General features: G+C 46.7%; 1 protein-coding gene across 5 annotated transcripts in view; it reads right to left on the reverse strand.

Moving 5' to 3' along the window:
* MARCHF2 (membrane associated ring-CH-type finger 2) overlaps positions 1 to 12,788 on the reverse strand; it is a 74,698-nt gene that overhangs the window by 47,808 nt on the left and 14,102 nt on the right. For all 5 annotated transcript variants that reach the window (XM_065578275.1, XM_005283779.5, XM_042841386.2 and 2 more), the window contains exon 2: positions 8,177 to 8,406. In XM_065578275.1, the coding sequence (XP_065434347.1) occupies positions 8,177 to 8,352 (176 nt within the window). In that variant the 5' untranslated portion in view covers positions 8,353 to 8,406. The remainder of the gene's footprint in view (positions 1 to 8,176; positions 8,407 to 12,788) is intronic.

Genomic DNA, 12,788 nt, shown 5'->3' on the forward strand with positions numbered 1-12,788 from the left:
GATGCCCTGTCCCAAAAAGGTGGAGTACTATGCTGGCCAGAAGAAACCCAACCAAGAGACTCCTATATCCTAAAGTCCCATAACTTCCTCAGTGTGACAATGCTCCCGGACCAGTTTGTCCTAATCTGCTCAGCCTCTGCCAAGGGGACTTCCCTCGACGATCAAGAAGCCATCGACCAGGAAGTGCATGAGCTCCAAGACAGACTGACCTTTGTGAAGGGACACATATATGTTCCCCCTGGCAGTCCCCATGTGGCAGCCCTGCAGATGTACCACGATTCCCCCTAGGTGGGGCTGTTCCAAAATGTAGCACCTGGCCTCCTATTTCTTTTGGTGGCCTCACAAGCATATGTAGCCTCCTGTGACTTACGTGTCTGCACTAAGGTGCCACACAACAAACCTTGTGGGCTCGCCCTTGCCCATCTCACTAGACTTAATTGTGGAGCTACCTGAGTACAATAGAAATATAGCCATCTTAACTATTGTCAATCACCTTGTCAAGGCAGATTCCCCACTCTGGCACTTCAAGTGCAGAAGGTGGGGACCCGCAAGGATTCTAAAAATTAATACTGGCCACTCCAGGCTTGTATTAAAATGTTAAAGTTACAGTTTTTCTCTGATCTTAAATGGGTAGATGCTGCCACCACCCAAGTGCAAAACTCCTTTGAGAACCCAGAAAGATGCACTTGGAATTCCTTCCTGTTGGGTACCCTCAAGCCCTTTCACCCCCGCTCTGGGAAGAGCTGAGGGGAGAAAAAAAAAAAAAAGGAAGTCAGCTGTTGCCACCAGCTAATTAAAAACACGTGCACAAACCTCTTAAGAGACAGAACTCCAATCCTGTTCTTAAAAAAAGGTAAATTTTATTAAGAAAGAAAGAAAGAAAGAAAGAAAGAAAATACATTGGAAAACTCAGGCTATTGCTAGATTTAAAAAGAGCAAATACAAGAATTAAGCATCAAGAATAGCTTTCTTGAGGTGCAGCTTAAAGGTTACAAGCAAAACAAAAGCACCTGGGGTTAGCACAGAGGAATCCACAAGCCATAAAGAAATAAAGATAAACCTAATCGCTTCTTCCTAGACATTTCCTGATCTACTTACATATCTGGGCGCTCTCTGGCACGTTTATCATACCAGGCCTTTTGCTCTTGTTAAGCATCCTGTAGGTTTTCTTGAGCAAGGGCTGGAGAGTCCTTGAGGGCGTTTTGCAGGTTGGTTACAAAGTCCAAAATGTTAGTTTCTGGAGAAGAATGATTTAGTTGGTGTTGGTCTGCTTTGAGCAAGGGGTTGGACTAGATGACTTCCTGAGGTCTCTTCCAACCCTAATCTTCTATGATTCTAAGATGTAACCCCCTGCCCCCGCCCCCATTGCTGCTTCACCAACTGTAATGGCCCCTTAATTTTGTGGCCATAAATGAGTTCTAAGGGTGAAAATCCCAAACTGGGATGTGGTACGGCCCTGTAGGCCCTGAAAAGAGCAACTGCTGCAACACTAGGTCCCGATCATTGGCGTGCTTATTCACGAATTTATGTATCATGGCCCCCAAAGTCCCATTAAACTTCTGCACTAGGCCATTTGTTTGATGGTGGTAAGGGGTGGCAACCAAGTGCTTCACCCCATGAGCTTCCCAAAGACATTTCATGGTCCCTGCCAGGAAGTTAGTTCCCGAATCCGTAAGGATGTCTGAGGGCCAACCTATCCTGGCAAAAATGTCTGCCAATGCCTGGCTCATGCTTTTAGCTCTGGTGTTGCTTAGAGCTACTGTTTCCAGCCATCGGGTGGCAAAATTCATGAAGGTCAGTATGTAAGCTTTCCTCTGGGTGTTTTCTTAGGGAAAGGACCCAGAATATTCACAGTTACACCTGAAATGGAACCTCAATTATGGGGAGTGACTGGAGAGGGGCCGTGACCTGGTCTTGGCTTTTCCACCCTCTGGCACACCTTACAAGACCAGACATAGGTAGAAACGTCCTTGCCCAAATGGTCTTTGGTCCTGTTCACCCCAGCATGGCCACTAGGGTGATCGTGGGCTAAGCGCAAGAGCGTTTTCCTATACTTAGTTGGAACTACCAACTGTCTCTAAGGATGCCAGTCCTCCTTGTGCCCACCAGAAAGGGTTACTTTGTATAACAGTCCTCCTTCTACAACAAACCTGGACCTATCGGAAGAGCTGAGAGGCAGTGGGTCACTCCGTGCCACCGTCCAAGCTCCATTGAGGCTTTCATCTGCTTCCTGCTCTGCCTGGAACTGCTCCCTTGATGCTGGAGACATCAGCTCCTCGCTGCATTGTGGACTTGGACCCACTGGAAGCAATGCAGGTGATGGGGGTGTTTCCATCGATTGTGAACCGCTTTCCACTGGTGCACTAGGTTGTATTTCAGGCTCTGGTTGAGCTTCTTGTGCTGGTTTAGCTGCTGCTGCTGTTGCTGCTGCAGGTGCAGGCTCTGTGGCGCCCTTTGGTTCTGGCTCCCCTGACTCTGGTGCGGTTGCAAGCACGGGCTCTGGTACTGACTGCTCCGCCGGTTCCGATCCTTGGGCTGGTTCTGGCTGGGTCCCAGGAACTGGATCTACAACCGCTGTCAGACTCTGGTCTGGGGTCTGGTTCCACCACCTCTGGCTGGGTCCCCGGGCCTGCGGTATCAGGGGACACAGAGTGGGTTCTTGTAGGAGGCTCAGGAATGGGATTATGTGTGGAGGCCTGTTTAGCCTGGCTGCGGGAGACCATCCCCACCCTTTTCGTTAGCCTCGCATGGTTGGCTAAGTCTTCTCCCAGCAGCATGGGAATGGGATAATCGTCAGACTGCAAAAGTCCATAATCCTGACCAGTCCTTGTACTGGACAGGCAACTTGGCTGTAGGCAAATTAAAAGAATTGGCCTTAAAGGGTTGCACTGTCACTTGGGCCTTTGGGTCGACGAATTTGGGGTCCACTAGGGACTGATACCTGTGCTCCAGTGTCTCTCCACGCAGTAATCTTCCTCCCGCCCACACTCACAGCTTCCCTTTGCTCTGGGGGTATTTGCGAGGCTCTCAGTGGGACCTCGGGGTGATGAGTTGCAGTCAGCCTTCATATGCCCCAGCTCATTACATTTAAAGCATCGCCCAGCTGACTGTGGGCTTGGGCGAGGTGGATGGTTGGAGAGTAGGGTGGTAGGATGAGAGGGCATCTGGGGTTTTCCTGGCTGGGTGGAGGGCTCCTCCTTGTGAGGTGGGGCCTTGGGCTGACTGATGGTTGGGTGTTATTTCGGGTTGCCCCTTCTGGTATCCGCACCAACTGCTACTAGCTTTCTTCTCCACCATCTCCACTCATTTGGCTCCGATCTCCCCCCCTCAATTACAGTTTTGGGCTTCCCATCTAGGATGCACTTTTCTATTTCCTCAGGAACACCCTCTAAGAACTGCTCCATTTGTATTAGGAGAGACAGATATTCCAGAGACTTAACATTTGCTCCCAATATCCAGGCATCCCAATTTTTTCAATGTGGTAGGCATGTCAGGAAAATGTCACATCTGGTTTCCACCTTAGGGCTCTGAACCGCCGACGGGCATGCTTGGCCCCATCCTAATTCTGGTCTTTTGTTTAAAAAGTTCGTACTCGTTCATGTGTTCTTTAGGTATTTCAGCTGCCACCTCTGCTAAGGGTCCACTGAGTTGTGGCCTCAGCTTCACCATATACTGGTCTGGAGAGATGTTGTACCCAAGGCAGGATCTTTCAAAATTTTCTAAGGCGGCCTTTGCATCATTGCCTACCTTGTATGTGGGGAATTTCTTGGAATGGGGAACGGTACCTGGAGGAGGATTGCTAGGGCTACCTGGTTGACCCAGCTTAGCCTTTTCCAGCTCTAAGCGCTTCAGCTGCAGTTCCGCCTCCAAGCACTTCATCTCTTTCCTTTCCTCCACTTCCAAGCACTTCTCCTCCGCTTCAGCCTCCAAGCACTTCATCTCTAGGAAGAAATTCCTGTCTTCCACAGTTAGAACTCGGCCTGGGTTAAGGGCATCCCTCCATCCTGGCACTGGGATCTTGGGTTGGGGAGGGCTGACCCTTTCCTCCTGGGAAATTCCCGGTCCCCCATCCCCTCCGTGCATTTCTGTCATGGAGCTGGATGTCTGGGCTTGATCTGGGTTGGTCTTCTCCGTGGCGTACCACTTTCGGAAGACTGGTTGCTCTAGGGTTTTGGTGCCTGGCCACAACCTCATGCACAGGGCTGCCCTGTTGCCACAAAGCTAGAAAAAAAAATAAACTGCTTGTTGGGCTCCCTGGCTTAGTAGGCTGAACCCTTTGCATGCCTGTTCCCCCTCAGCCAGCAAAGAAAAGAAAGAGGGAAAAAAACAAAACCCTCTCAGGCTTTGCAGGCTGCCAAAAGGAAAAATGTGTCCTTTTAAAATCCCGAGGTCTTTGCTTCTGGTTCAAAATGATCCCACTGCTCTGCCACCATGTCAAGGCTGATTCCCCACTCTGGCTCTTCAAGTGCAGAAGGTGGGGGCCCGCAAGGATTCTAAAAATTAATGCTGGCCACTCCAGGCTTGTATTAAACTCCCAACGTTACAGTTTTTCTCTGACCTTGGATTGGTAGATGCTGCCACCACCGAAGTGCAAAACTCCTTTGAGAACCCAGGGAGGCATACTTGAGAATTCCTTCCTGTGGGGTACCCTCAAGCCCTTTCACCCGCCCTCCGGGAAAGAGCTGGGGGAAAAAACCCAAGGAAATCAGCTGTTGCCACCAGCTAATTAAAAAAAGCATGTGCACAAACCTCTTAAGAGACAGAACTCCAATCCTGTTCTTAAAAAAGGTAAATTTTATTAAGAAAGAACGAAAGAAAGAAAATAAATAAATACATAGAGTTAAAAAGAGCAAATACAAGAATTAAGCATCAAGAATAGCTTTCTTGAGGTGCAGGTTAAAGGTTACAAGCAAAACAAAAGCACCTGGGGGTTAGCACAGAGGAATCCACAAGCCATAAAGAAATAAAGATAAACCTAATCGCGCCTTTCTAGACATTTCCTGATCTAATTACATCTCTGGGGTTTTAAATAAGTAGTTTTTAGGTATGATACAAATGATTTTTCATACCTGGCCCAAAGCTTCTTACAGTATTGCTGCTCTGTCCCCCTCTCCCCAGGAGAGCAACCACAGACAGACAAAGGGGAAGTTTTTTTCTCAATTTTAAAAAGTTCTAGCCTTCCCATTGGCTCTATTGGTCAGGTGCCCACTCACTTCCTTTTAACCTATGCAAAGCAGTAATACTTTTTAACTCTTTATAGGTAAAGCAGGTAGAGAACAGCTAGTAAGAGGGATTTTATGGCTAACTGGCTGGCTGGATGTCCATAACAGGGAGCTACCCCCATCCCCCACATGCCTTCATTTATCACACTCCTCATGAACGTGGCCCACTTTGTGCCTTGTACCTGGTTACCTTCCTTCAAGGAGACCACCCAGCTACAGGGAAACCAGGTCATCCGCCTTCTGGACTCCCTGAGTGCACTATTTCTGACCTGCTCAGTTAATTACTTGCTTCCGGCGGGAGGCCCTCCGATTGCTGGGAGTACACTCTTGTCTTTCTTCATCTTATCACCCGCAAACGAATGGCCAGACAGAAAGGGTGAACCAAATCCTGGAGCAGTATCTCCAGAGCTACAGCAACCGCCATCAGAATGACTGGTCTTCACTGTTATCCTAAGCAGAGTTCACATATAACAACACTGAACACACTTCCACAGGACGAAGCCCTTTTATTGCAAACTACATGTTCCATCCCCAATTCCATCCTTAACTACCCCCAACCTCCCCTACTCCAACCACTTCAGATTGGGTACAACTGATCCATCGTACCCAGGGGGAGCTAAAAACCCGCCTGAGGAAGCCAAACAGGACAACAAGCGATATGAGCATCAATGGCAACAAAAAGGCCCGAATTTCACTGTAGGCCATAAAGTATGGCACTCAGCAGAGCTCCTCCATACCAACAAACCATCCCATAAACTCAATCAGGGCTGCCCAATTCCTTGGCCTACCATCCACTAACAGATCAACCTTGTTACCTTCAAACTCTACCTGCCTTTTTCCTTCAAAATCCACCCAGCATTTCATGCATCCCTGTTGAAGCCATATGTGGCTAACCCTTTTTCCCCACCGGATCCAGCCACCCCCCCATTCTGATGTGTGTGCAGGACCATGAAGAGTATATCGTCCATGAAGTCCTCAATTCTAAAACCAAGTAGGATAAGCTGTGGCATTTGATTGATTGGGAGGGTTACAGGCCTGAGGGGCGTTCCTGGGAGCCTGCTGAACATGTCCAGGCCCCCGAATTTGTAAGAACATTCCACAAGAACCATCTTGAAAAGCCCATCCCATTGCTGCCATAAGAAGGGGGGTGATGTGATGTCCCAGATCTTGAACCCAGGCCTGGGAGTCCCCAGACAACTGTCACATCCTAGCCTCCGCCCAATGACTACTGAAACTAGGTGGGTTGAGAAGCTACTAGGGCAATAGCCCCAGTCAAGGCACCACCCATGGGAGCTCTGATTGGAGGACTGCCGGGCTCCACTGATTGATCCAATTACGCTATTTAAACCAGGAGGAGGAATAGGAAGTTTGTCCAAGCAACAAAGTAGTTTCCTGTTGTGGCTGCACTGGACCTTGCGTGTGCCTGCTTCCTGCACCTAATCCTGTTCCTGCTCTGCTCCTGCCTTACCCAACCTTCGTTCCTGTTCCCACTGTGCTCCTACTCCATGCTTGATTCTTGCCTCTCTTCCTGTTCCTGGCTCCTCCCTGCCTCACCTCCAAGCCTCACTGACCAGTCCTGGCTCCAACTCCAGCTTGACCCTTGGCTCTGACCCTCAGCTTCGATTCCTGATTCTGACTCTGGCTTGACCCATGGCTCTAGTAACTGGCAGTTGACTCTGATGCTGACCCTTGACTTCCTTCCCCACCCTGGACACCTGCTCTGCCCACTAGAGCTTATTCCTTCTCTATTAGGCCAGACTTCCTACATCTGGGTTTTATGGGCCGGGATAGTCTGTTTGCAGAGAGGAACATGAACTCCCATTGCAGTCCCCAATAAAAGAAATTCAAGTCTCACTTCCACCATTCTGCTCCAGGTTTGTTAGACAAAGCATTCGGTTTTGCCTTTGTCAATGTCTGTGTCTAGCTCTGCCTTCCACATATTCATAGAGTCACCATTTTCCACACTTCATCAATTCTTTATTTGTAGTTTATGGATAGATTTGAAATGGAATAGAATAACTGACACTCAGGTAGGATTTGAAACGAAGTTCTCTGACCAACTCACTAGCTGAGTTGAATGTGAGGCCAGTGTTCTCTGCAGAGGGAGACTGCCCAGCTTATCTGAGCTTTTTTTAAACCAAAAAAGTTTCAGCACATTTCGCTGCCATTTGCTTGTTGAATCAACAATCCTGGAGGTCTACTAAGACACAGTCTAGTCGGCAGAGGACAAAACTGGAAGTCAGATATGGAAAAAAATATTGGCAAATGCTCTATAAAGATACAGCTTTAAATTTTACTAGCTTGGTTAGATTCTATCCAGACACATGAAGGGACTCAACTGACACACATCACCCTCTATGACTCCCAGGCACATCATACCGACCCTCTGTTCTGCCTGCCCATTTTTGTGAGTAGCTGGGATATTCAAATATACAAGAATCCTACACTAGTTATATTTGGACACCATGATTTCTTCAAATATATGTGCCCTGCTGTTCCAGTATGCTGGGGAGAAAGGGCATTGTACAGTCGGCATGTGCACTTTTTACATCACAAGCTTGTTGGAGCAAGGATTGTATTTTGTCTTATGTCTTTGGTGCTTAAATAATCATCACAGTAAGCCTAGTCCCTGGCTTTTTTGGTGGTGGATGTCTCACCTTCACTGCAGCCCCAGCTGATGCCAGTTGTAGCACACAGGGCCTAGGCGTGGTCAGTGCTAGGTAGTCTGGTTAGGATGCAATGGACATTTGAGAGCCTAATTAATTGTATGTATTCGATTAGTATTTGGTTCCATTTTAGGGTCTATTTCCCTGGACAGGTCTGGCTAAACAGATATCATCATCTCCAATGTTAGTTTACCATGAAGCTCCTGGGCAAATGGGCTGGGATATAGTAATAGCGAAGAGCAAAAGGCTGATGCAGCCCAGCGCAAGCAGTGAGCAATGTTCCTTTACCTTTGTGCTCCCAGTGCTTTGATCACTGTTGAGAGCAGCCGGCCATCTTTTGCAGTCACTTGGGTGACATACTGTGGTTGCCCGATGTCGGAGTCCTCCACTGACTTAGACAAAGCAGCACTTCCTGGACAGTCACACAATGAGCCAGGTAGGTGGCAGCAGTCGCCTGTCGTCATGGCAACAAAGAGCACCTACTCCTTCAGAGACTGAATCTCACAGTCATGATAGGCCTGGAACAAAACGAGACAAAGCCGATGAAGAGGTTTCTAAGCCATTTCACTCCTTGTTCAAGCTCCAGCTAGCTTCTCGCACAATCAGTCTCTCCCCCTTCTCCTGAGGCATATAGCACCCATGCCATCAGACTCTCCTTCCCGCAGTGTGCTATTTCTTACACTGCTCTACAAGTCTGTCACACAGAATTAGTTACCTGCAGTCAGTGGGCAAAGGTGGGGGAGGGGGGGAAAGCCTGACTCCAAGTCATTTAGGATCCTGCTCTGGCCTCGGCATCACTAACTGTGCTATTGTTACCTTGTCCTCCTACATACATGGGAACTGGAACCCTAAACAAAGCCTTGCACACTTGTCCTTACTGGCCCAGGCACAAAACTGACTTGTCCACCCTTGTGATAAAAAAAAACAAAAACAAAACCATTAATGATATTTTACTAGCCTGTACTTGTCCTTGAGATGTAGAAGTAGAATTTTGTGAGGCTGCCTTAACATAAAATTGAGGTTCCAGATGAAGTGGCCTTTTCATCCATTTTGGGGAGGATGTTATGTATTTTGCTCCCCCAGGGAGAGTTCACAGTACCCGCAATTAGAATAGCCATCCTAGCTTGTAAAACTGAGCACACTGAATGTGGAAATGATGGGACATTGACCAGGGAGCCCCATGGGACCATTTTGGCCTTGTCTAGACTAGGATTTAAGGTGTGATGCTAGCATGTGTTAGCTAACATATTTGAAAAGTCTAATGTAGACAAGGCACACTAACATACATTATTGTCTAATTAAAGCCCCCCTCCTCCCATTCTACCCCCAGACTTTAAGTGGACCATCCCCTCAGTGTTTGAACATTTCAGGGTCAAAACTCAAGGTGATACACACATGCAAAAACATGTTACCCCTCTGGCTTCTTGGAGGGCACTCCTTCGCCCCTGCTAATCCCTGCAAAGGGGGAGCTGCCATTCTACCTCTCCTTTATCACTACTCCGTCCCCCTTCCTGTCTTCCTCTCCAGCCCACCCAGTCTTCTTCTTTACTCACATCCCCCTCCCTGACAGTGTCCTGCCTCTAGTCTATATTTACCTGCCCCCACATTTTCACTCCCTTTCCCTTTACAATACTGCACCTTTCACATTTTCCACCTGTCACCCCTATTCCTCTGCACCTCCTAAGTCATATTCTGCTCCTTTTCAGTCTGCCTTCCAAAACCCCTAGATCTCCACACCCCTGCACTCCTTCAGTTTCCTCCATAGCTGTCAAGTTTTGTTCTGCTCCATGTGTGTCACTGTGTGCAAATAAATTGCTTATAACAAGCTTTTGGTCAATAAACCCTGCCCCAAGCACTGGCAGGTTAGGACACGGAATAGCATAAAATGTGTCAGGCATGGCTGGTGTAGATGAGAGGTTGCTCAAAGGGGTGGGTGGTTGCTGGGACAAGTCAGTGTTTGGCAGCTGACTGGCATATCCAGGAAGGGCTCTGGACCTATGGGAGATCCTGAAATAACGGATTACACTGAAGTGAAATTGTTTTGTTTTTAAATCTCTGCACTATGGAAGTCAGCCAGGACCATGAACCAGCATAGTTTATCAGTCACAGCTGGGCCTAAATCAGACTAAAACAGACAAAGAAATAATAGAGAGGCTGTTCCCTGGTTACATGCTTGGCTGGACATGCAGAGAAAAGATGAGAGCACGACTATTAAGGAGATTCTAAGAAGACTTATTCAGAAGATTAAAAATGGAAGAACTTGTTTGGATAAACTTTCCTTATCAGGAATTTACAACAACTTTAGTGAGTCCTGCACACTGGAAAACCGTATCTTTCAGAATGGCTCTCTTGCCTTTGAACAGATCCAGGAGCGAATCTGCATCTCTACCTGACTTCCCTTTGGTAGGCAACAACAGTTGGCAAAGAGCTCCCTCAATTCACAGAAAGTCTTATGTGTTAATCATATTCTGAGTAATTCATAAATAATTCATTTACTCACTGTACCCCCTGTCCCCATAAACACACACACCTCTGGTTTACTGATCACTCTACAAGAACCTCATTTGAGCGTTACTGGAAAATGTCGGACACTAAAGGCCCTCAATAGGGAACTCATGAACAGTTTTCAAAGGTTTCTGATTTGAATTGTTTAGCAAAACTATTTTTGGACAGCTATCTAGAGACCTTTCTCCACATCCTCACAGGAATCTTCCTGCCCCACTGCCCAACCAGTTCCCACTGAATTCAACAGGAGCCTTTTCGTTGACTTTAATGTGAACTGGATTTGGCTATCTGGCTTTCACTCAACTCACCTCTACCTCTTGGCAGACTGCGTCTGGGACTAGAAGTACATGTTTGTAACGTTCTCTTGCTCTCTCTTTCTTTTAAAAGAGACACAAGATCTCCCAGAGTCTAAAGAAGCAAAAAGTAAATCCCATCATAGATAATATCATTTACATGATTATCAAACTAGCTGTTTTGCAAATAATGAAAATGCATTCTTAAGTTTTTAAAATCTATTTTACCTAATGGGTGAAAAATATATGCTCTTACTGGAAAGGTCAGTTAGAGTTGCTCAGCCAAAACATGTGTTTCTTTGTTTTAAATCAGGAGAAAAAGGCCCCTTTGTGCATTTGCACAAGATCCTGTACTCCCTCCTCACATCCTGAGGATATTTAACACTGCATTACTTCATGTTATGCATCTTGCTGAAATACATGCAGCACAGAATCTTCCCCATCCCCCGCCTCTATTCAGTGCTGCAGGGGAATCGACACATAATACAGTCTGTCAGGAAATGGGTGGTCGGTTACAAATTATTGGGGATTTTCCCGGCATGGTCCATGGCAGGGTGTAGCCTGAAGTCACTGCTTTAATATGTATCTGACTATTGCCGTCCAATAAATGCAAAGGAAAAGCAGTTAGTATTTCACAGTTACGGTTAGTGGGGAAATAACTGAAGTCCAAAGATAACATCTCTAGTGCACTCCAGTTCCAATTTCATACCCAGGTGAACATGTTGCATACAAAGCCAAGTTTATCCCTTTCCTGACTTCCTAAGGACCTCAACCTCCTCTACACACGCTCTCCTCAAGAATTTCCACAGCTCTTCATACCCAACCCAATCCTATCATGGGAACACCAAGGAGCAAGAGCCAGGGGTGGGTGACAAGTGCTGTTTTCAAAAAACACACCCTTCTTTTCAGTCACCCATAGCTTTCTCTAACAGCCCTTAGCAGCTGAAATTTGCCATGCTCAATGTCTGCCCGGAGTTTTTTTTTAAGTTTACAAAATAAGATCTCCTCAGCTGTTCTGTGAGGGTGACTAAAGGTCTCCACAATGTTACAGATGGGAGTTTCGCACACTCAACACCTAAATGGATCTGCAGCAAAAATGGCTTGGTTTGTAGAGCTCCCTCAGATTTTAAAAGGGCTAAACCACGTGTGTTAGAAATTCAGCTCAGCAGTGCGAATTATGGCTAGGATATCTGGATAGTTTTGAAGTTAAACCATAACTGGATTTCCTGATGCTTGCTTTTTGGAATAATTACAACTAACCTGTGATTTTTTTTTTACCCTAAAATACTGGTAATTTCATAAAACTCTGCTCTCAACCTTAAACTCCATCTTAACACGGTTTTATTCAAGAATACACTAGAAAGGGCTGCACTCTTTGCTGCAGTGTAACAGTAAGAGCACTACACACACAGGCTACAGAAAGTCAAATTCTGGAGAGTCTTCCACAGACCCCTGTGCCTTTGGGTTTCTGAAGAGGGGAAGGCTGTTTTGAAATGGTCATCACCACCTCCCACCCTGTGCAACTGATGGAGCTGGGGTAGTTCCAGACAGGTGCTCACAAAATCATGTTTCTGCAGATTCCTATAGTGCCCTGTTGCCATGTGCATTCTGGGGTGAGGAGGTTTTGGTTCATTCCTCCCCCTTATTCCAGCATGTGCACATGTGTGTATTTCCAGACACTCCCATGGTCACAAAGCTTCTGAATTGGTTTAACTCAACTACGAACAGTGGTCCCAAACTGCTGCAGAGAGTTTTATGGGCTGTGATTAATGATTCAGGGGCATAGCTTCAAAAAGCTGTTCTCGTGCTTCAGCAACATGACTCATCTGGCTTAACCTACCACATCATACTCTGAAAGCATCTGAAGAGATAGCTGGCCGGGCCCCACACACATTTATATATAAATAATTTTAATACGTCTTTTAGACTTTGTTACAAACATGTACTCAGTAACACACACAAAAGGAGGGATCCCCATCAGGAATTACTACAGTGAAATAAAAATGGAAGTTGCAGGAAAATACATCTGGAATTTTCAGGTCCCCAGATACTGGTTAACTCATAAGACTAGTATGGACCCGGAATGAGCATGCAATTGAGGA

Source organism: Chrysemys picta, chromosome 25 (assembly GCF_011386835.1).
Source record: "Chrysemys picta bellii isolate R12L10 chromosome 25, ASM1138683v2, whole genome shotgun sequence".
In the NCBI taxonomy this organism is placed as follows: Eukaryota; Metazoa; Chordata; order Testudines; family Emydidae; genus Chrysemys; species Chrysemys picta.